General features: G+C 39.5%; 1 protein-coding gene across 1 annotated transcript; it reads right to left on the bottom strand.

Moving 5' to 3' along the window:
* Positions 1-1,516: 1,516 nt before the first annotated feature.
* On the bottom strand, positions 1,517-12,267 carry PSMD8 (proteasome 26S subunit, non-ATPase 8). The gene is made up of 6 exons (XM_072430814.1): positions 12,095-12,267; positions 7,854-7,926; positions 7,055-7,157; positions 4,917-5,082; positions 4,714-4,824; positions 1,517-1,968 (listed from the first exon to the last, which is right to left on the bottom strand). The coding sequence occupies exons 1-6, from the start codon at positions 12,221-12,223 to the stop codon at positions 1,804-1,806; spliced, it is 747 nt and encodes a 248-aa protein (XP_072286915.1). The 5' UTR covers positions 12,224-12,267; the 3' UTR covers positions 1,517-1,803.
* Between the last annotated feature and the right edge of the window lie 9,988 nt (positions 12,268-22,255).

Genomic DNA, 22,255 nt, shown 5'->3' with positions numbered 1-22,255 from the left:
TGGATCTTCCATTTGCTGGAGAATCCTGAGCATGGTACTGTGGTTCACCCCATCCCCAACGAGCCATTTATGCTGTTTTTGAATCTGACAACCAAACCAATACAGATCAATTGAGTGATTGTTCATCTTACCAGTCCTATCTATGTAATAGGTATAGGAGACTGAAGAACAATCACTTGTACTCTTACTATTACCTATACTAGCCTAAAAAGCATCTTCTATGTATCCCACTGATCCTGAATTCACTTTCCTGTCTGTGGGACAGAGCCCCACTCCTAAAAGTCTTTTTGCACAAGGCAGTGTCTATAAACCTGGATTAACAAAATTACCACTTGCACAACAAAGGAAACTTTATAAATTGTTGTTGTCCAACCTGTCTATACAAAACCAAATTAACCTTTTGATCCCTAATAGTGGATGTTTTAGGAGAGCCAAGAAAATACAAATATGAGATCTAGAGATATGAAAATATATTTTTGGGGGGGATTACCCACACAATTACAGTTTGTGATATTTTGCCAATCAGTTTTGTTTTTATAGCCACTTTCCTAGTACAGCAAGTTTCCTTTTCTGGTGGCATATTATTTCTCCACTACAAAAAACTTTCATGTAGCTGATGGGCGAGTAGCAAAAGGGAAAACTATGGAGCAGTGTTTCTTGATTTCAAGGAACCCCTCATATAATTACTATATTCACAGCTCACAGTACATTATTGTGGTGGTCAGAAGGAAGAATGCCCCCGACATTGCTCACCACTGGGAGGAATGTCACCCTTAGAGATAACCAAAATGATTATCTGTATCAGTTAAATTGACCTGAAAATCACAAATTGCTCAAGAAACCCCTAACAACCTCTGGAGAAACCCTGGTTGAGAAACACTGCTAGAAAGTGTAGCTTGAGTGACAGCTCTAATGACACATCCAAAATACTAGTGCTCAGTAGTGATCTCAGGCTTTTTGGACACCTACAAGTAAAATGCATCCATAGAATTTTTGTTGAACAATTTTTGTTAAAATAGACTACATACAGAGCCTCTTTTCCCAGATTAGCAAAAATAGCACCCATTATTTATATGCTTCCAGGCTTTCTTAACACTAAAATTATTTTTAATGGCCTGCAAGCTACACTGTAGCTCCACTGGTGCACCTTTTTCTTTTTTAGTTACTTAAAGCGTACCTATACTCAGAATTTTCACTTTACATAAAACACCTTTATATATAAGGTAAAAAAAGGGGTGCAGCAGCACCCCCTAAGACAGGCATCCTGGGAGGCTCTTGGACACTTTGCTAAAGAGAAAAATTTGCCGATCTCATGCATGCGAAGTGAGATCGGCAAATTTTTTCCTATGTCACCTGATCACACGCCTGGGTCGGGTGACATAGGGTGACCCTCGGAGTGATCGGACTGCCCTGCGGGATTGAAGGTAAGTGTGTATTTGTTTTTTAATTTTCGAGTATAGTAGTATAGACCTTTTAAGGTCCCCTGCAAATGTAAAAAAAAAAATACTTCAACAGGTTTGTGTTTTGGCTCCTTTACTGAGCAAAGTAACAAATACACTGGTATCGCTATAGAAACAGAATAATTCCTCCTGTCTGCACTGGTTTCTTCACAAATAAAAGATAGTTTTAGGTAACGGTGAAGGGCAAGGTATCCATCAGCCAGGCCCGTTGAAGGACGTTTCCGTGTTATATTAGAAAAGATCCCCCTATATTGTCTATAAAATACGAGTAAAACCGGTGAGTGAACAGAGAGACCAGAAAAGAGAACACAAGTGGGAAGTTGGCTGTGCTGACTTCCTGTCCTTAAACGATCATCTCCAGCTGGCGGGCATACTCGATCACTTGCTTGGCTAGTTCTGTGGAAGGGATTGTGGCCTCCTCCGGATTCTGCTGTTGGCTGCTGAAACTGTAGTAGTTGTTTGGGCCCAAAACCCAGCCGCGCTGCAGGCACAAGGAAAAGAAAAAAAATTAAATGTTGAAACTAGGAATAGCTAAAGGTTAAAGTGAATGTATGTAATACCAGAACATTTTATGAAATTCTGTATATATTTGGTATTGGATTGGAATCTGTAGATTAGCCACTAGAGGGGGATCTGTTTTTTACTGCATTCAGCTTTCCTGATTACAAGGCTTGTATAGTCTTTTCAATTATGCCAGTTTATGTCATTGTATTAACATGTGCTTTCCGTTCTTGTATACAAATTGGTCCCTTTTTTTAACCTGCCTAGCATTCTAATTCCGTCCAAATTTCCATGCAAAAAGCCTAATTTTTTTGCATTATAGGCTATAATTCTTAGGCATAACTCACCGAAATATGTCCAATATATAATAAATTTAATAATAAACTTTAAATAAAAACACCAAAATCTGTTAAAAAAAATAAAAAAAAAGTTAAACATGTAATGTAAGTGTACAGTAGCATGTATAATATAATTATATAAAATTTCTTTGTATTGGACTCAATACAGCTATTTTTTATTGAATCCAGTAAAAAAAAATTTTGAATTTCCCGCCATTCCGCTGCCCACACCGACGTTACCGGGAAACCCTGGAGAACGTCTCTGCATTGCGCGACTCAATATCAAAGAAGACGATCTGCAGGAACCAGCAGGACGATGGGGAACGACAAAGGAGCAAGGTAAGTGGGTTTTTTTTTAGGTTAAAGCTACCCCAACTGTGACTCGGGATTACCGCTGGGGGGGGGGTTAGATGGTCATCTCCAACAAACTCACTGTTTCACCAATGTTCCTGTAATGCAGTGAATGAAACTGGGTGTAATTCTACCTGTTTCTCATGAGTACAGAGTGTGAAGATTTCACTCACAGCCTTGAACTTGCAACACAAGGACCACTTTTAGAAGCATTTAGTATTCATCCACTGGATAGAGCTTCAGAGGTGTAGTCTTCTTCATGGAAAAATAAGACATCCCCCTGAAAAAAGGACCTAGGGCATATTTTGGCATTTCAAAAAATATAAGACAGTGCCTTATCATAGGGGAAACAGGGTAGGAGAGAGGGACTGTAACCTTGTTCTTAAATTGAATTTGTATGCAAGAACAGGTACAGTATTTTAATAAATGCAATTAGGACAGATGTTTGTCTCAACATATTATTAGGCAGCGTGGAGTGACAAACACAATCAAAGAGTTAAAAAACACTTTATGGAGCCTAGACAGTCATTAACTTCTGGAGCAAGCTGTGCTTTGATATGCAAAAAGAAAAAATTGCAGAGTTTCTGTTGGTCATTAAAGGGTTACAAGAAGCTGCATAAAAAATTCACCTCCATAAGATCACCCACAACCTCAGCTGTGTTTAGCAAAAGATTTCTTCTGCAAGTCATACAAACCACCCCCTCCAAGCCTCTGTGTGAGCAGGGAATCCTAAACAAATATGCCAACTTATCTGTTTAGCTGCATACCTAACTCAGGAATACCATTTTATGCATCTAGTTCTGCCCTCTACCCTGAAAGGGTAGAGGGCACAACTAGAACTATGCGCCTATTGTCACCACACTGTTTCATGTTCTCAAATCCAGTATATTACTAATATATTTACTTTTCATCATTTGTCATTATTTCCCATCAATGTTTACCACTAATATAGTATTATATTTGCAAAATATTGTATATGCAAAAACATTGATATAGGCTACTATATATGTATAGTTACAGTAAATAAGTACTGTGTCACCAGTGTCAGACAGTTTTAGATGCTATAAAAGCCTCCATTCTCATCCAATCACCAGCCAGGGAATTATTTTATATGTTTACCTTTGTTATACTGCAACTTTTTTATGTCCTTTAAACCCCTCTAAAAATGCCAACAGCACAGCAAAAAGTGGAACTAAATAGAAAAATTAAAAACGGTGACCGGGAAGGTCCTTTATGAAGGGACAGGCCATGTCCCTTCTGCAACAAAAAAATCATACCTTCCTGATCATAATACAGTGCTCAACCAAGATTTTTTTTTTTAAGAAGGGTGGCAGCCTCTGTATTGTGACCCAACTCACCAGTAACCACCCAAAAACAGCCTGGTGTTTAATGAAAAGTGGTCGGTCACTTAGCTAAAATTGACTGGGGAGAACACTGCTTTAAATAGACTCCCCTAGCTTTACGCTGCCGCAGGTGCCGTTTTCTTTTTCTTCTGGTTTGATTGATCAGGCGGTCCCGAATGATGTAACTGCTATGCATACCCACAGGAGTTGATTCAAACCAGGCAGCCCAAGGGGATGCAAGGACTACCCTAACATCTTATGCTGAACTGCTCATACAGCGAAATGTTTTTTTTTATGTTTAAGAAAATGGCAAACAGGCAGGTAAGTATGTTTTATTGCTTGTCCCTTTCTGCAATAAAGACCTGCCTGCTCACAAATTTTGGAAGCAGAACTATAGTTTTACTATAAACATGACTTGTCAATCAATATGCAATGTTTTTACTTTCTACAGGAGTGTCCCCAGGAGTGTTGAGTAAGAGACCGTATTCAGAGTAAGACCTGTTCTGCTACTTTTTCTGTCTCAGCACCATCACAACACATTAGTACACTATAGTGTGAGGCTTTCACATCAACCCCCTTCCCCACAATTTTTGTATTTCATTTTGTATTTACAAAATACAGATATTTATTAAACTGTCTTTTATATCTGTCAGCTTTGAAGCCAAGGCTGGCAATATGAAAGCAGACATATCTTAAAAGCACCGTGCAAAAAGCCAATTATTTAACTAACCTTATGGTGTCCAGCAAGATGTCAATGAAGAATGTGTAACTCTCTGCTGGAATGTTTCCTTTGGCCAGAAACACTTTGTTATAGCTTCCCTCCATCAAGTACTGAAAAACAGGAAGAGACAGGTGATGCTGATGGATACAAGATAAAGCCTCACAAGCAGGGATGACTGCTATGGTTCATAAATGGGGGATACCTGCTCTAGAGATACCGGGTGCTTGATGTACACATTGGCCTGGATATCTTTAGCAGGTAACCGTTCCAGCTCTGTGTGAAATTCAGCCACTCTGTTCTGCGATAAGAGGAAGAGGAGGTTCAGGCCAAGCAGCTGGTGATTATATGCAGATTCTGGAAGCTCATCTCTACAACAAAAAAACAGTACCACCATTAAAAAAACAAAATAAACTCCACTGTGGTCATTATATAACAATGGAGAATAAAGATTCATCATACCAAAAGATATTCAGACATTCAGAATGTCATAAGACTAAAGTTACTGAGCTAAAAGATTAAATCAACACGGGGCACAAACTGCTAGCAGTCAAACCTTACAGCACTAGGGTCCTGGGTTTGTTACTTGGCCAGACTACAATCTATGTGGAGTGTGAACAACCTATGGTTGTGTGGAATATCTCCAAAAACTTTGGGTAGCTCCCACACCTCAAAACATACTCATGAGGTTAAATGGTTCCTTCTAAAAACAGTTTGTGAAAGGACTAAAATGCTATATAAATATACAATAGTTAGCTGCATACAGGTAGTCCTTGGGTTAAGGACATCCGACATACGGACGTCTCCTAGATAGGAATGGGGCTTCCTAGCTCGCTGTGAGCTGAACGGAGGATTAAAGGGGGGCGGTTTGAATGACTTGCAGAAAAAAATCTTTTGCTAAACACAGCTGAGGTTGTGGGTGATCTTAGGGTGGTGAGCGCTTTCTCCAGCCTCTTCTAACTCTTTAATGACCAACAAGACAAACTCTGCAGTTGTTTCTTTTTGCATACCAAGCACAGCTTGCTCCAGAAGTTAATGAATGTCTAGGCTCCATAAAGTTTTTTTTGCTTTGTTTTTGTGACTAACTCACAGTGAGGATTTTATACAGTAACTGACACCACACTGCCTAATATGTTGAGACAAATATCTGTCCTAATGGCATTTATTAAAATAATGTACCTGTTCTGACTTGCATACACATTCAACTTAAGATCAAACCTACAGTCCCTATCTCGTATGTAACCCGGGGACTACCTGTATTTATCCAGGGTCCATAGCTAAAAATAATAATTTCATCATTAAAATAAAAATAAGTCAGCAATCTATCTATCTATCTATGCAGAGAGAGATACAGAAGCTGAATTTCCTGAACATCTTCTGAAAATGCCAGTTGTCTGGTAGTCTGACAGACGTACAGAAAGAAGAGGAGTTTAAATTAAAGTTTATTACTCCAATGTACCTATTAACACTATTGCATTGCTGTAATGCATGTAAAGTTGGTGCATTATGTTATTGACACCGCAGAACACCTGCATTGTGGTGGCCTACAATAGACAAAATACTGCACAATGTTTTCAGCACAAACTGGGCTGTCATAATACAACAACAAAGGTGTAATTAGCCACACAGTTTCACGTGGAACAGGACTACGAAATGTCCTTCTATGAAAAGTTTACCAATTGTATACCACTTCGATATACAAAGTCATGAGAAAATATAACACAAAGATAAAAACAACATTGGTGTCCTTTTAAAATTTTGCTTTACTGCTTTATATATCGAGTGATCAGCATGTATAGTAGCTGAAACTATGGCTACTTAACTGCCTTTGAACGTAATGGAAGAATGACCAATTGATTAGGTGGCAGTGCAGACAGCATGTGGCACCTTAAGATGCCTTTCCAATGAAATATTTTTAATGTAGAACGTCCACCTACACGTTACAATGCAGTAGTGTCCCATCTCTTTCTACACAGTCTCAAAATGACAACCAGGATGGAGGGTTTCCTTGTCATCATTTTATCCAAGTATGAATTGGTCCAGAAAGATGTGTCATTTCAACGGTACCAACACAGAATACAAGATGGGTGGTTCAGAGGTTAGTGCTCTGTCCTTTGCAGCGCTAGGTCGCAGGTTCAAATCTCTGCATGGAGTTTGCAGGTTCTCCCTGTGTCTGCATGGGTTTCCTCCATGTTTCCACCAACATCCCAAAAAACGTGCAGTTAGGTTAATTGGCAACACCCCAAAATTGACCTTAGATTGTATTAAAGACATATGACTGAGGTAGAGACATTAATGTTAATTAGTTATAAGCAACAATATGATGTGTCAATATATTCTTACATGTAATCAAAGTAGTAACACTTCAACTGTGCCATGTATCTTTCAAAGGAGGGGATGTCTTTCTTTAGAATACTCCACTGTGCGCCAATCTCCAAAACGTCTCCTGAAAACAAACAGGTAAAACTTTAAGCATAAAAAATAAATCAAACTTTTGGCTGAAAAAAAGTGAGTTTTTTCAGCTGATTAGGTCAGTAACTTCACCATATCTGTTAAATAATCGTGTGCAGAGGAGACATCAGAACATAAGGGTTTAGGTAACCAGTGGAATCATTACTCTGTCCAAGTATTTAAAGGTAAACTGAACTTTCAGTTTAATAAGTTTAATACATTGGTTGGAGTGAGGGCCTATCTGCAGTTCTGGATTTGCAGTGTCCCGCACCAGGATATAAAGCTAGCAGGGGTCTTGGACAGCAGATTTAGGCAAGTGTTTCTTTATGTACAAGGAAAGAAAAAAAACTGTTAGGTAGATGGTTGGCAGGGGGGAGAATTACTATTTGCCTGGGGATCATTTATAAAAAGTGCATTAAAAACATACAAACTACAAGAAATAAATTTAACTGTGGGATGACTTTAAAGGAATGCAAAAAACAAAGATTAAAGTACAGCAGTACAACCAGATTTCTTTTTATAAATGAAGTAAATGAAGTTTGATGGATGGAATTAATAACTGCAACCACCCTTCATCTAAAAAAAATCCAATCAAGTGAAAGACTAGAGGGGCAACTTGACTTTACAAAGGATTTCACTAATGTTCTGGGAATTTTCTTTTCTAATAAGATTTAGGGCAGAATGTACTTACTAGCTAAGACGAGCTGCTGTTTGGTCAATTTGGCATCTGTAGTTGGTAAGAAATTTTGTTCCAGAAGAGCCAACTGTAACGAGAAGAAAAAAAAAAAAAAAACATGAAGTCCCTGTGTAGTTAGTTATTATTTTAATAAACAGGATTTATATAGCGCCAGCATATTATGCAGCGCTGTACATTTAATAGGGAATGTATGTTCTGTTCTCAGGGGTTGTGCTTACATTGCTCATCAATAAAAAACACACAAAAAAAAAAAAAATGCTACCTCGATATTTTTCACACACGATATACATAGATATTTATAATTTTGTAATTTTATCCATTACAGTGATTGGCATGCTTCTGCCACATTGCAAAGTCAAGATCATCACTCTTTCCGGCTACTTTCTGGTTCAGCTTTACTGCTTGCCGATTAACTTGTTGCTAATTTTGCAGAGGTGATTGTGTTTATTCCCTGTCCAACCAAAAAGCTGGCAGCATAAAGGTAACACAAGCAGCTTCATTGCTAAACTAGGAATAAATACCACTATGTGGTGTGACTGATGTGTAAACCACAAGACTGGATAAACAGAATTACAAATAAATAGAAGAAAAACTGAGTGATTTATGAACTTATGTGCAGTTAAAGAGGACACCTTTGAGGGTCAACATGGTTCCCCCTCCTATTAGGTGCTCCTTCCTCCCCCTCCTAGATAGTAAGCTCTTCAGGGCAGGGTCCTCCCCTCCTCCTGTGTTACTGTTTGTATATGTCTGTCATTTGAAACCCCTATTCAATGTACAGCGTCGCGTAATATGTTGGCTCTATATAAAAATACTACACCATGTTAAAACTTTTCCATCTGAATATTTTATCAGCAACTGCCACATCCCTCTATAAAATTCAATGTGACTTTTCAGGCAGTAAAAAATTATATTTCCATCAATTCAATTTACGCTTTTTTTAAAATAGCATATTACAAATCTTTAAAATTTATTCTCTCTATTTCTAAAAACATTGGCATAAAAAAACAACAATCGTTAGATGTGAATCTCCAAGTTTATAGGGAACCTTGAAAGAAAATCATGCTGTCCCATCCTTTCATGTAGAGCAGGGGTGTCAAACTCTGGCCCGTGGGCCAAATCTTTTTTTGGCCCCCAAAGGAATCCTAAATATGAATTGCAGCTGGCCCGCCAGTGCATTGAAATATCGCTGCTACTACAATTTCCAGCATCACTCGCGTCTATAGACCAGCGGCCTCTCTGCCTATGTGTGGCCCTAAATTGGACTGTTTTAAAGACGCAAGTAATGCCGGGAATCATAGTATCATAGGAATCATAGGGAATCACTTGTGTCTACAGATCAGCGGCCTCTCTGCCTATGCATGGCCCAGCATTGGACTGTTTTCTTGACGCAGGGAATTGTAGTAGCGGTGCTATTTCATGTTCAAGTTTAGCCCGCGACTTTGTCTAAGTTTTTAATTTTGGCCCACTGTGTATTTGAATTTGACACCCCTGTTGTAGAGGTTCAGGTGAATGGGGGAACTATAGTGAATGTATCGTCTCTACACGTTTCGCGGAACCACTGTCCGCTTCCTCAGGAGATCTAAAGGAGTAGGAACAGGATGACACATAGGGCTGCTAAATACAGCAATCAATTTATTACTGCCTGAAAAGTCCCTTGTATTTGTTTGTTGGTTTCTATATTGCTATATAAATCCTGTTTATTAATATTAAATAATGTTTCAAAAGCAGAAGAAAAGTGACAAATATGCTGTGCATAAGCCATCATGACAAGTAATCATTGACACCTAGATTTCTTTTTTAAACATGGGGCTTCAATGCAGGCCACAAAGAGCCACCATGGCACAACAACCCAAGCCACTTCAGCGTTCAACCCAGAAATGTTTTTAAACCAGGTGGGAAAAAATTATAGGCGGGTAGCAGCCTGTGTTGTGACCCAACACCTAAGTATCCTAAGTAGTAATAAGTTCCTACTTTGTATGTGATGTTTGTTGTAAAATTCTTTGTGGCTCCAGCTTGCCCACAGATGTCTGACCCCTTTCCAGTAACATCGGACACCTGTTCAAGATCGCAGTTTCTCCCTCAACCAGCTGTATTTTTCCACATTCTTCATATACTTACCTGAGGATTTCCTTTCATGTAAAAAGCAGTGGCAGCAAATTCTGCTAAAAGTGACACCACTGCTACCCTAAAAATCATCATAAGTCAAATCTTAGCTCTTGAGTGTCCTCAGTGTCTGAAACTTGAGGATATGTAAAAATACCCAGTACTCTACTACTTGGATTTATTGCTCCCTTTCCAGCAGTACATACTTTAATATTATTAAATAGGATATTAGGCATTTAGTTCTAATAATTTCCTGTAAACAAAGAACTGGAATCCTTACCTGTCCAGCAAATCCAGAGTTACACTCATCTCTGCTATACAACTCTTCGGGGTGTGACAGATACCTGGGCACCCGTTGTACGCTGTGGTTTCACCCACCACCTACTAAGTCACTTCTGCCTTGTAGTAAATAGCAGCCAACGGAAGGACCCATAGCACACAGCGGGGGGAATTATTACCCATATTATTGCCGTGTTCTCCCCTAGGCCCCTTTTAGCCGGGTGCAGCACCCAGCACATTTCAGTAACGACCAAGCTGTTTTGGGTGGTTAGTGATGAGTTGGGTCACAGGGGCTGCCACTCACCTACAATTTCTTCCCACCCGGCTAAACAATAAATATAACACAATTTATAATTTGTAACAAATGTTTTGTGCAATGTCTCATGGAATATATACAAATAACATACAATAATGAGACTACAACAGGTTCAACACCAAACGCTAGTTGATTGTATGTATAGTCTGTCAGAACTCCACCCCATGATAATACAATGGGCTGGAAGCCACACATACTCTGTTGATTTTTGTTATTGTTTATGACGATTTATACAAAAATATAACCATCACAGTTGAAAACATTGGCCTATAAACCCCATCTTTCTGTTATTCATTATCTCCTTTGTTTGAACCAATAGGGGAAGGCCACCTCATACAAATATTAACTAGAAAACGGGGAGATTCAGGGGGGAAACTATCCCCACATTTCAGTGATGCTGCAATACTCCTCAATACAGGGCAGAGTTGTCACTCATGTTTGCTATGCCTGTTAGCATTGAAGTATTTTATTTGCTTACTTTCAGTCATTATTACTTTTCCTAAAAATATTTTCTTCTCCCCAGCCCCTTCTAGCTGGGCGCACCACCTGGCACTTTTCAGTAACCACCCAGGTGTTTTTGAGTGGTTACTGATAAGTTGGGTCCCAATACAGGGGCCACCACCCACCTACAATTTCTTCCCACCCAGCTATATAACAATTCTGGGAATACGGCTTTGTATTTTTGCAATGTACCTTTGTAGTAAGTGGAACTAAACCCAGCCGACTCACCTGTCCACGTTCCAGCACCACAATCTTTCTCTTCTGGCCATCTCGATTGGCTGTTTCAGGATGACGTAACTCCGGCGCACGGTTCTGGGACTTCATTAATCCCGCAAGCGCAAGGGAAGCTGGGTGGCTCAGTGGTTAGGGCTCCAGCTTTTGCAGCGCTAGGTCCCAGGTTCGAACCTCAGCCAGGGCTCTATCTGCATGGAGTTTGTATGTTCTCCCCGTGTTTCCATGGGTTTCCTCCCACAGTCTAAAAACATGCAGTTAGGTTTATTGGCTTCCCCTAAAATTGACCTTAGACGTTATTAATGACTATGGTAGGGGCATTAGATTGTGAGCTCCTTGGAGGGACAGCTAGTGATATGGCTAAGGACTTTGTACAGCGCTGCGTACTATGTCGGCACTATATAAATACTGTGTAATAATAATTCCCAAGCACAGCCTCCGTCCCATAGAAGGTGGTCTGGTGACAGGGTCTCTTTACACCTCCCAAAGCTAATATATTATAACAATAGGTACTTCTATGACCAACTGTGACCTCACTGACAGCTCTGTGTTCTGATTGGCTGCCCATACACCCTACATGTCTATGTGTGCCTTAGGGTGAGTGTTTATATTGATGCCAATGTTTACTAGGCCTTACTAGGCCTTAGGCAGCACACTTTACACCATGAACACATCCCTATAACCTATGGACTTGAATGGACATGAATTCCTTCTCATACACAATACCTGGAATTGTCTGAGCTGTGCCCCTCCTAGTAGTCACCCTGCTCCAATACCGACCAATACACATCCCCCCTGCTCTCACCTTAAGCTTGCCCAGCACATCTCCACACTTGCTTAAGTTGGGGCTCTTCTTATTCCACTCCGCCTTCAGCTGCTCGTACATGGCTGCCACTTGCCTAATCCCAGGTCCGTCCGCCCCATTCACCGCCATCTCTACAATGAATCGGCAACTGCAAGACTAGACATACCGCACCGTACGTCATTCCGTTCTACGTGCTGACGCCACGTCCGTCTGCTCAACGCAGCCATTTTGCAAAAGGGTATCTGAGGTAATCCGCTGACACCTTCGTTGTGAATAAAGCCATCTGTTAAAACTACAAAGCGCAAAAAAACATGTAATGAGCGCTTTAGGAAGCCGCACTAAATATATATATTCCTTTTGTCTCCATTATACTACGTGCTGCGGTTCAATATTTCTGATAGTTTGAGGTGCTGAGGTAATACCTCAACAAATATGGCCACCAGGTTACTATAGAGAGCCGGCTTTCTGTCAGCTGCTTTTGTTTCCGGTGAAGTTGTGGGCATGCCTGGTAAAACATATTCGTCTGTGTGAAAAAAGCAACCCTGTCATATTTTTTGTACAGTTCTGCAATGCAAACAACCCTTGTTGCTATATGAGCCGTTCAGGTGCTGATTCCTGAAGGGTAACAATATGCCAGGCGCAAAATGAAGAAGAGGGGCCAAAAATGGCATGCTCCTCTCACTTAGGGGGCCCCAAGCCTCTAGAACTCCCATGGGGGAGGCTAAAATTTAGGATGGAGAAAAATTCAGAATGCCCCCCCATCTGTGTAAGTGGAACTTATGGTGACCGGATACTGGAAACAAGTTCTATGCCAATTCATGGCCATAATAATGGAAGGAGGCTGCTTACAGGAAATGTTTACGGAACAAAATGAAGGTATTTTCAAAAGTCATGACTAAAAAACACACAATGCAAACAAAACGGATGAAAAACATTAAAAATGTATAAAAATTTCTTGTAAGTTTAAGAAAAAAATGGAAGCCACAACGTATTCAAACTGTCCATTGCCCTGTTTGTGCCCTTTGCCAGTCATAGGGCCCAATTCATACCTAAGCAGTGTTCTGTGATGGCTTTGCACTGCGTCAGCCAAAGCGCCACAATGGCATCTCCAACAAATTCCTTCTCTACCCGGGGCTAATCCATTTCACCCCATCGCTCTCTGCTTTTTTAGGACTTTTGAAATGGGTACATAATCCTAAAATTCTTGTACAAATATCAAAGGAGAGATCTAAAACTCATTCGGTCAACACGTGGTTTTATATCACAAGCTTGGTGAGAAGGTGGCAACGGTGCTGGCAGCAAGCTGCTAGTCATGTCATCAAATAAGCTTCTAAATACAAAGAGATCCCCCATAAATCAACAAAAGAGCTGCCACTTCCCTGGGGAGTACTCTGAAAAAAAAAAGCAAGAGGTCAATTGTGCTCAAGGCTTTATCACTAGGTGGTAGAGCCAAAAAGGAACTGTTTGCACCTTCCCGTGAAGAAGTGGGTCACAAATTCTGGACCGCCACTGTTACACCACCTGGCATGCCCTAATATTCCCTTAGCAATGGCCTCTAATTAGATCACAACAACCAATGGGTTCTATAATGAAAGGTAGTTGTTTGCATACAAAATATCTAATTTCTAGGAGTAACATGGATTTAGTACTGCTTTAAGGGATTTGGTGATTTCGCTGATGTGCTGCATACTGTTTGCCTTTCTGATGAGGAAGCTGTACCTGCAGTGCAAGGATCTCCTTGCTTCTGTTCCATCCATTCTAGGAAACTGGGTTTAATAAAGTTCTCCTGCTGCTTCTTCATCAGTATTACCCCACCAGTGTGGAACCACAGACAACACCAGTCCATTACATTCGACATGCCTTTCTTTCTGGCACATCCTCAGTACAGGTCCTCTTTAAGGTTAGAGGCTTAGCGCTAACCTGAGACAACAAAAGGTGTGAGCATTTATTACATTCACACAAAGGGAAGGTTCACGCAATCCTGCATGGTTTCCCACAGCTGGCACTTTGCGCGGCACTCAGCTGTTTAGACTGAAGGACTGGTTCCACAAGGACTGGCATCTGCAGATTGGACAATGCGTGGCAGTGAGCGGTACTGAACCACTTACTGCCACCTCTTTCATTCTCTATTGGTCTTCCATGGGTAGGAGCTTCATGTAGCCCCCCTAAGGCACAGTTCACTGGCACAAGGAAGTGGTACCTGAATGTAGCCATACTCTTTGTCTCGAATATAGGGGGTTAATACCATACCAGGATAAATACCAAAATCATAGGCAATTTACAAAACTAAACATGATTAGAGAATTAAAATGAATACAGCCCCATCCTATTTTCTACGCTCATTGAGTATTTACTTTTCTAAGTGTTCAATCTCTACTATCTAAGTGAATCAACCCTATATGCCAGGTCTAAGGGGTTAATGCTTTAACTCTATATGGTGTCTGGTGTAATACTGTTGTACTGTAAAATGAAACCATTACATAGAGCAGCGGTCGCCAACCTTTTGGAGCTCACAGACCACTAAACTCCTCATTTTAAACCCCGCGGACCATTAATATGAATTTTTTAAAAGAGATAAATACATTTGTAAAATAATGGTGCTGACAAGGACTGTGGAGGCTCTGATTCATTGATCAGCTCACGGTTATGTGAAGTATTACTATTCTTACTATTATCATTAGTTGCATTATCTTTGGTATTAATAAAGAAATGCAAAATATTTTTTTGCTTTTTCTCTCACTTATTATGGGTTTATTTCATTCCAATTTAAGACTAAACAAGAAATGATAGTTATCAAAGTCAAACTATTTGATGCCATTAAATATAACAGTTAAAGAAAATACAGTTACTTACCTAAAAGAGTATCTGAGAAATAAACAAACTAAAACAATTGAATGAGAATCGGTATTCGTGGAGCGGGGTGACTGTTGTAATGGTGGAAACAATACTGAAACGTACAGCTCTGTCTCTAGTACAGTTCATGAATTTAGTGCAATATAAAAGTGACAATTGTCATTCAGAATATAAGAATTTATAGGAATATTATTTTTGTTTTATTAATAATATAACATACAAATTGTAAATAATGTCCAAATTTTTCTGTGGCCCACCAAAATACAACAAACAATTGTTAAGATGGCAGCATCCTGTGATAGAACTGGGATAGAGCATAATCAGGGGTTTAGTTCTGTTTAAATCCGTAGAATTGCTGGAAATTTTACCATATATTTATACTTATGAATTGTGCTACCTTTTTATAATGCTTGGCTAGAAATTAGGCACTGCATTATCAGCCATCTGAGCTAAGAATACCTAAAAAAAAGGCCACTAGGTGGCAACACAAGCACCTTGTTAATTGCAAGTATTCGTTTATATAATATTTTTTTTCCCCAGCTATAAAGCCTTAACTGCAATGACACAGAATTGTCACAAGAGGGCGGCAAAAGATTTCTTCATAGAAGTTGATTTTTAATTCTGATTGTGGGTGTATTAGTTCTTTTGTAACAGCTACGAAGTTAAAAGACAACTCCAGATACCATTAATAATAATAATATTGTATTTATATCTCTCTGATATATTATGCAGCACTTCACAAAGTCTATAGTTATGGGTCCCGCAAAGGAGCTCACAAATTAATGTCCCTACTATAGTAATATGTCCACAATACAGTCTATAAACAATTTTAGGGGAACACCAATTGACCTAACTGCATGTTTTTTGGAATGAGGGAGGAAACCAAAGTATCCCCACATAAAAACAGAGAGAGCCTGCCAACTCCATGCAAATAGTGTCCTGCCTAAGATTCAAACCTGGAACCAAGTGCTGCAAAGGGCAGAGTGCTAACCACTGAGCCACCGAGCATTAACACAGTCTGTGTTAAATTTTTGGGGGAAACCCAGAGACCGGAGTACCATGCAAACACAGGATGTTCAAGAAGAGACTCAAATTTGAGACTCCAAAGCTGCAAAAGCAAGAATGCCAGCCACTGAGCCAACACAAAAAAAACTTTTTCTAATCGTACTAAAATAAATTAAAATGACTTGCATTGTTATCCTCCATTGTACTTCTAGTGCTGCAACTGCGAGAACAACCGCTTTCATTTAGTGAGGCACCGTCTCTTCTTGGCCAGTCACGTAGTGCTATACTATCTGTAAATGGCCAGAGAGTTAAGAGGAGCCACTTGCCAAAATCTTTCGAGTTGGACCAAGTGTGTACTAAACTTCTTTATCTTTCTAACCACTAAAAAATGTGCAATATCCAGTGGAGTGAATTATATTTAGTTACAAGAAGTTAAGGCCCCAGCAGAGCTCAACTCACCCACACATGTGCACCGTGCATGTAAAGAAATTTCTGACTGCCTGTGTCCAATTGCTGCCCTAAACACTCCAGTATGTTATAGAGAGTTATTAGTGTTAATGTTCCTTGTTATTAGTAATTATGGCTGGTAGGAGCAGCAGGGGCTCCACTTAGTGGCAGCTGGACAGATTAACCTGTTATTTGCCAGCATGTTTTCTGGAGGGGGGGGGCATTGTTAAATGAAGGTTGCCCATAAACGGCAGATGTTTCAAGAATTATAGCTCTTCTTTGATCACCTTTGCTGGAACTTACATTTGGGGGTTGATTGTAATCAACCTCCCCCCCCCCCCGCCAACAAACACATTTTGACGACATTTTTATTCCATCTTTGCTATCTTATCCTACTTTATTTTTACATAATTTATGTTGAGCTGCAGTTTGTAGTTGATTTGATTCTCCACTGAGGTTTATGTCACTTGCAAGTCTGTCACTTGCTCATCTTGTTCTATAAGTTTTATGGAGAAAAAAAAACACGGTCAGGTTACCCATTCAGAGCAAAGTGACAGAGTGTGTGAAGAAGTCCACCTGAACCACCTTATACTTACCGTACCTCTTACCTCGGTGCTCCCCCACTGCTCCAACTTCTGATTTAGCTACCACAATACCCTGTGTTGGTTGTTGTCAGAGCTTAGAGAGATCAGTGAATTATCCGGTTATATGGCAGTGGTCAGTGATCATGGGAGGGGGGTCACATGTTCCCCCATAACTACACATTGGGGGTAGTTTGTAGGGGTGGCCATTGCTTTTGCTCATTGCCCAAGTCTCCTCTGAGGAAGGCTGATTGACCAGGGTGCATTGTACAAGCCATTCATTATTGTTCCCTCTGAGATAGGCTAACACTGCTTGCAAACTCTTCCTTATAACGTCACACATAGGATCTTCTGTTAGAATTGTATTTATTATTTTATAATCAGGTCATGCATGTACTGTAAGCTAGTGACCCTAATTATTCACACCCCAGCAATGGTCCATATTCTTTTGCTGTCTCCCTCCATGCGTATGTTCCTATTTCAGAAGGTCATATTCTCTTCCATACCTAAAAGCTCCAAGTGTGGATGGGTCAGTATACATTACAGGAAGGTGGGCCCTATCACTTGGCTCCTATTTAGCTAAGTGATATTGTCCTTTTATTGCTTAGTGCTAAAATTAAACCATAAATCTTAACCCCTTAAACACCTAATTCTAACCCTTAAAGCTGAGTTTCGGAATAAGCAAATATTGTAAAAATAGAAGAGGCATGTAAAGTCTTGGTGTGCTTGGTGTAATATTTCCAGATCTGTGCAGTAATCCAGTATGAACATTGCTAAAACACAGCACAGTATGCATGCATACAGTCATAGTTACAATTTTTCTAAATGTATGCCTAATAAATAAAATAAACTTCCACAAATATAAACCCAGCCCCTGTGATACTTTTAAAAGTTGTTTTCTGCATTTGTTGCTAGAATTATGTCTGGCACTTCTGAGCATACAGTGTGTTGTCAGGATCTGATCTACAGAATGACAGCAATTTTGGAATTTGCAATAGTTCTGCCCTAATAACCGTTCCCAGATTGCTATTTATAGAGAGATATTGACCTGTGACCTCGTCATTCCTGAGCCCAGCTCTCACATGGCTGGAAGTGGGAACCATTTGCCCTAATTAAGGAAAATTTATCGAGGAATGGTCTCGTTAAAAGGGGCGTGGAAATGATTCGGTCAGATTCCACGCTGTGCTGGGAGGTGAGGGGCATCGTTGTGTACAAACATCAAAGGTCATTTCTGTTCTGAATGTGAATATTTCCACACATGAGAGATAAACTTCATGGCAAAGGATCTGTTAGTGACCCAATCATAGAGAACCACTGAACCCTTTATTGTCTGGAGGTTACCTGCTCTGCTTTGGCTTTCTGCCTACCTTTCATTGACTAAATTAATTTTTCATAAACATAATGGGCCTGATTTAAGGAAAATTTCCCAGGAGAAAATTGAGAATATCAAAATGTGTATTTATATTAATAGAAAAAATGACCATTTGATGGGACAATTCTTGTAAAGCTAAATAAGTGCTTCTAAATCATATGTGTGGGTAAGTAAATCAAACCTTGAACAGGGTTAAAGCTCTTTCATTGGGCCTGATTTATTAAAGCTCTCCAAGTCTGGACAGGATACACTTTCATCAGTGAAGCTGGGTAATCCAGCAAATCTGGAATGGATCTGGTCCAGGATCAAAACATTTTCTAGCAAATTGCAAATGACTTTGAAGATATCCATTTCAGAGTTACTGGATCGCCAAGCTTCACTGGTAAAAGTGTATCCTCTCCAGCCATAGAGAGCTTTATTAAATCAGGCCCAATGGGTCTTCTCTGCAAATTAAATGTGAGCAAGCATTTCCCTTTTTGTCTATAGCAACCAGATTACATCTAGAACCTGATTTATTAAAGCTCTCCAAGGCTTCAGAGGATACACTTTCATCAGTGAAGCTGGGTAATCCAGCAAACCTGGAATGCACTCGGTTCAGGAATTAAAACATTTGCTAGCAAATAGCAAATGACTTTGAAGAAATCCACTCCAGGTTTGCTAGATCACCCAGCTTCACTGATGAAAATGTAATCTCTCCAGCCTTGGAGAGCTTTCATTAATCAGGTTCCTATAGTCAGACTATGAGCACTTCTAGGTGGAGCAGCATGGGGAGCTTTGTGCATAGTAAGCATGTCTGGCTTATTTTCTAGAGAAGCTTTTTGTCATGTTTGGCTTTTTTCCATTACCCCCATTCTTTCAAGGCTGGCTTTAGCGTAGAGAAAACTGGACAATTGTCCAGGGACCCCATCTTTCGCAGGGCCCAAATTGACAGAATGGCGTGGGGTAAGGAATACATGGATGCTGTACATTTTGGGACCCCATTTCTGCTAAAAGTGACCTTGGAACTGTCTGGTGAGCACTCTTTCCTTCATAAAAAAAGAATATCATGGTAAATCAACTTATGGTACAAACTAAAGCTGCTATAATTTATTAATGTGCCAAGTGCAACTCATTGCAAGTTTACAGGTGAAGGGACTGATGATAGAGTTTCTTTTTTGTGTGTGTAATGCAATATATAAATAAATTTTAATAAAAACATTTTCCCTGGTGGTACACTGGACAGTTTAGAAGTCTTTATCTTTACAGTATTTTGTAGTAAGATAAGTAATACCAGCTGTTTACAAGATCTTGCTAATCATTCCTCAAGTATCAGATTTGCTAGATATGTGATGCTTGGTGGCTTTGTAATTAGCATGCTAGATTGTTGGCTCCATTTCATAAGCTGAGTTATACTATAGGACACGGAATTGACCCATAAACCACAAAAAGTTTCAGATGTTGACCTTTTTTTATATTACAGATATTACTCTTTGTAGTTTTGATATTGACCAAGCCACTCTGGAACAAAGGTGAGACTTAATTGTCCACAGCGTCTGCATTTGAACCAGTAGCAGCTAGTGAGAACATTGAATGATGTGACCTGTCATTAACGTGATTGCAATTAGCTACACTTCAATAAATATTACAGAGCTGCAGTGCTACAGATGGCCACGAGATGTCATCAGTCCTACACTGAACAGGTAAGTTTGTGTGTGTAAACTGCTGTCAGACCACCAGATGTCCTCAGTGAACAGCTATCATTGTCTATAGATGGCATGTTTTATTTATTATACTTTTTGTGCATATCACTTATATTACTTTGTGTATAATAGTAACTTGTATTTATATAGAGCTGACATATTTTGTAGTGCTTTATAAAACTATAGTCATATCACTAACTGTCCCTCAAAGGGGCTCACAATCCCTACCATAGTCATATGTCATTATCAAACCCTAAGGCCAATTTGGAGGGGAAGCTATTTAATCTAACTGCATGTTTTTGGCATGCGATGGGGATGTGATCTTGTAACAGACAATGTTACACCCATAATATCAAGGGAAATACCAACAACAGTTGAACTGTACAAGATGAACAGATAGCCAGATTAGACTACATGGCGGATCCTTGGATTCCTCCTGGGTCTTTTCTACATTGCTTGTGGCTCTGGGTTGCCCACTTCCACTTACAACTTGCCGGAACAGACAGGCGTGATTTTAATAATATTTAATTTTTGAGTGCATGATCCCTCCACTGACAATATGCTCCAGAAGCAGCAAACATCATTTCCCAAAACGCATTGTGTTTAGAATGGATCATGCTGATTGTACTTTATGATGTCTTTATGTGCCATGGACAACAACGGACTTTTGTTGACAAGCTATGTTGTTGTGTACTGTGAAATAAATTTGTGTTTTTTTTTGTCTTTGGTATTATATTTTTTTCTAATTATTACCATTTTTTGTCCCAAAAAACCTGTTAAATCTTTTTTAACTGTGTAGTAAGAAAGAATAAAACTACACAGCATACAATCTTTTAACATGTGGCTACAATGCCGCACAAATGTAGTTTGTATAGGGATTTGGCAAATCAAGGGTGCAAACGGACCATAATGATCCTAAATTAGGCCGAAATAAGTGGAGTTGATAAGAGAACCGGATGAATCCCAGCAGGAGTGACTTCTTAGTTGTGCCATATAGACATGCTCTCATCCCGTATTCCACCATGTGATTCTTACAAATGGCTATGCAGTATAACAATATGTGAATCTGAAATCACCTAGATAAAAATTTCATCACCTTGATGTTTCACATGGATCACTGAAGGAGGGAAAGAACTATTTATCTATCAGAGAGCATGGGCTAAGCAGTGCATTCTACTTCTGTTCCATTGCTACTCGGTTATTCTCCTTTTATTAAGAGATGCGCTAGAAAAGGTATCCTGGGCATCTCTGCAACACAATAATTTCAGATCTTTTGCAGCACATCTCCTATATTTCCAGCCATTTCTGACCCAGCCCACCCAGAAGGACAAAGGTCTGATTCTCCCTATACACTGAGTGTGACTATCCACCAAATGAACGATGTCCATGGAGACAGAAATATTTCCCTCATGCCTAATGACACGCTGCATGCCATTTCAATAGTTTACAGCAACCTATCCAGATAAAACTAATAATTTTGCACTATCCTCTTCCTATTTGCAGTTAATAAAAACCAAGGAAGCTACATTATATAGAGGTCTCCTTCTCCCCTCCTTGTATTTTATTCATTCTTTATGAGTGACAACAGTAAGCAATTCTACTTTAAAGTATATCTAAAGCCAAAATTACTTTTGGATGTAAATAGATTTAGGAATAGTCTAAACTCTGATGTGGTTAAAGTTGTGATTGTGTTTAAAAAGTCCATTCATATTTCAGGGTTTGTAGATTCCAGCAACGGAATTCTCGCTGAATTCCCAGTTTTGCTCACTTCCTGCAGCCTTTACAATGAAGGCAGGGAGTCTAACTGTTTGGATTATTTTTATTTACATGCTGTAGAATGCAGACCTCGCTGTCAGGAAGTAGAAACCTCAGTCTATCAATGTCTAAACATAACCTAAACATCAGCCTTGAATGAAATGACTCCACCACAAAAATTGCTTTTCACCTATTCTTTATGTGTCCATACTATTAGGTAACACGTTTGATGATATTACAATAAATTATAAACTCTGATTTGAATAAAAAGAAATTCAGTATTATTCAGTAACTTGGAATACTTCCCTATTTTTATTAACAATTTAAAAAATCTTTCTTGTAGTCTTGGGTATTGTTGTATGATAGATTTTCTTCTTCCTCTTCTGTCCTTTACAGTTTGGGTCCTAAATGTTGCAGAAACTTTAGGCATATATTGATGTAGCACCTCTCGATGCAGCAAACCTAATAT

Source organism: Pyxicephalus adspersus, chromosome Z (assembly GCF_032062135.1).
Source record: "Pyxicephalus adspersus chromosome Z, UCB_Pads_2.0, whole genome shotgun sequence".
NCBI lineage: Eukaryota > Metazoa > Chordata > Amphibia > Anura > Pyxicephalidae > Pyxicephalus > Pyxicephalus adspersus.
The sequence above is the reverse complement of the archived record's forward strand: the minus strand, read 5'-3'. Positions and strand labels throughout refer to the sequence as shown.

Bases quoted from the DNA above. Each gene is read 5' to 3' on its own strand.
- PSMD8 (XM_072430814.1), bottom strand. From the start codon at position 12,223: ATGGCGGTGAATGGGGCGGACGGACCTGGGATTAGGCAAGTGGCAGCC. The intron at 7,927-12,094 runs GTGAGAGCAGGG...TTCTCGTTACAG, and splicing joins ATGTGCTGGGCAAGCTTAAG to TTGGCTCTTCTGGAACAAAA. The intron at 5,083-7,054 runs GTAAGAATATAT...TTTTTGTTGTAG, and splicing joins TGTTACTACTTTGATTACAT to AGATGAGCTTCCAGAATCTG.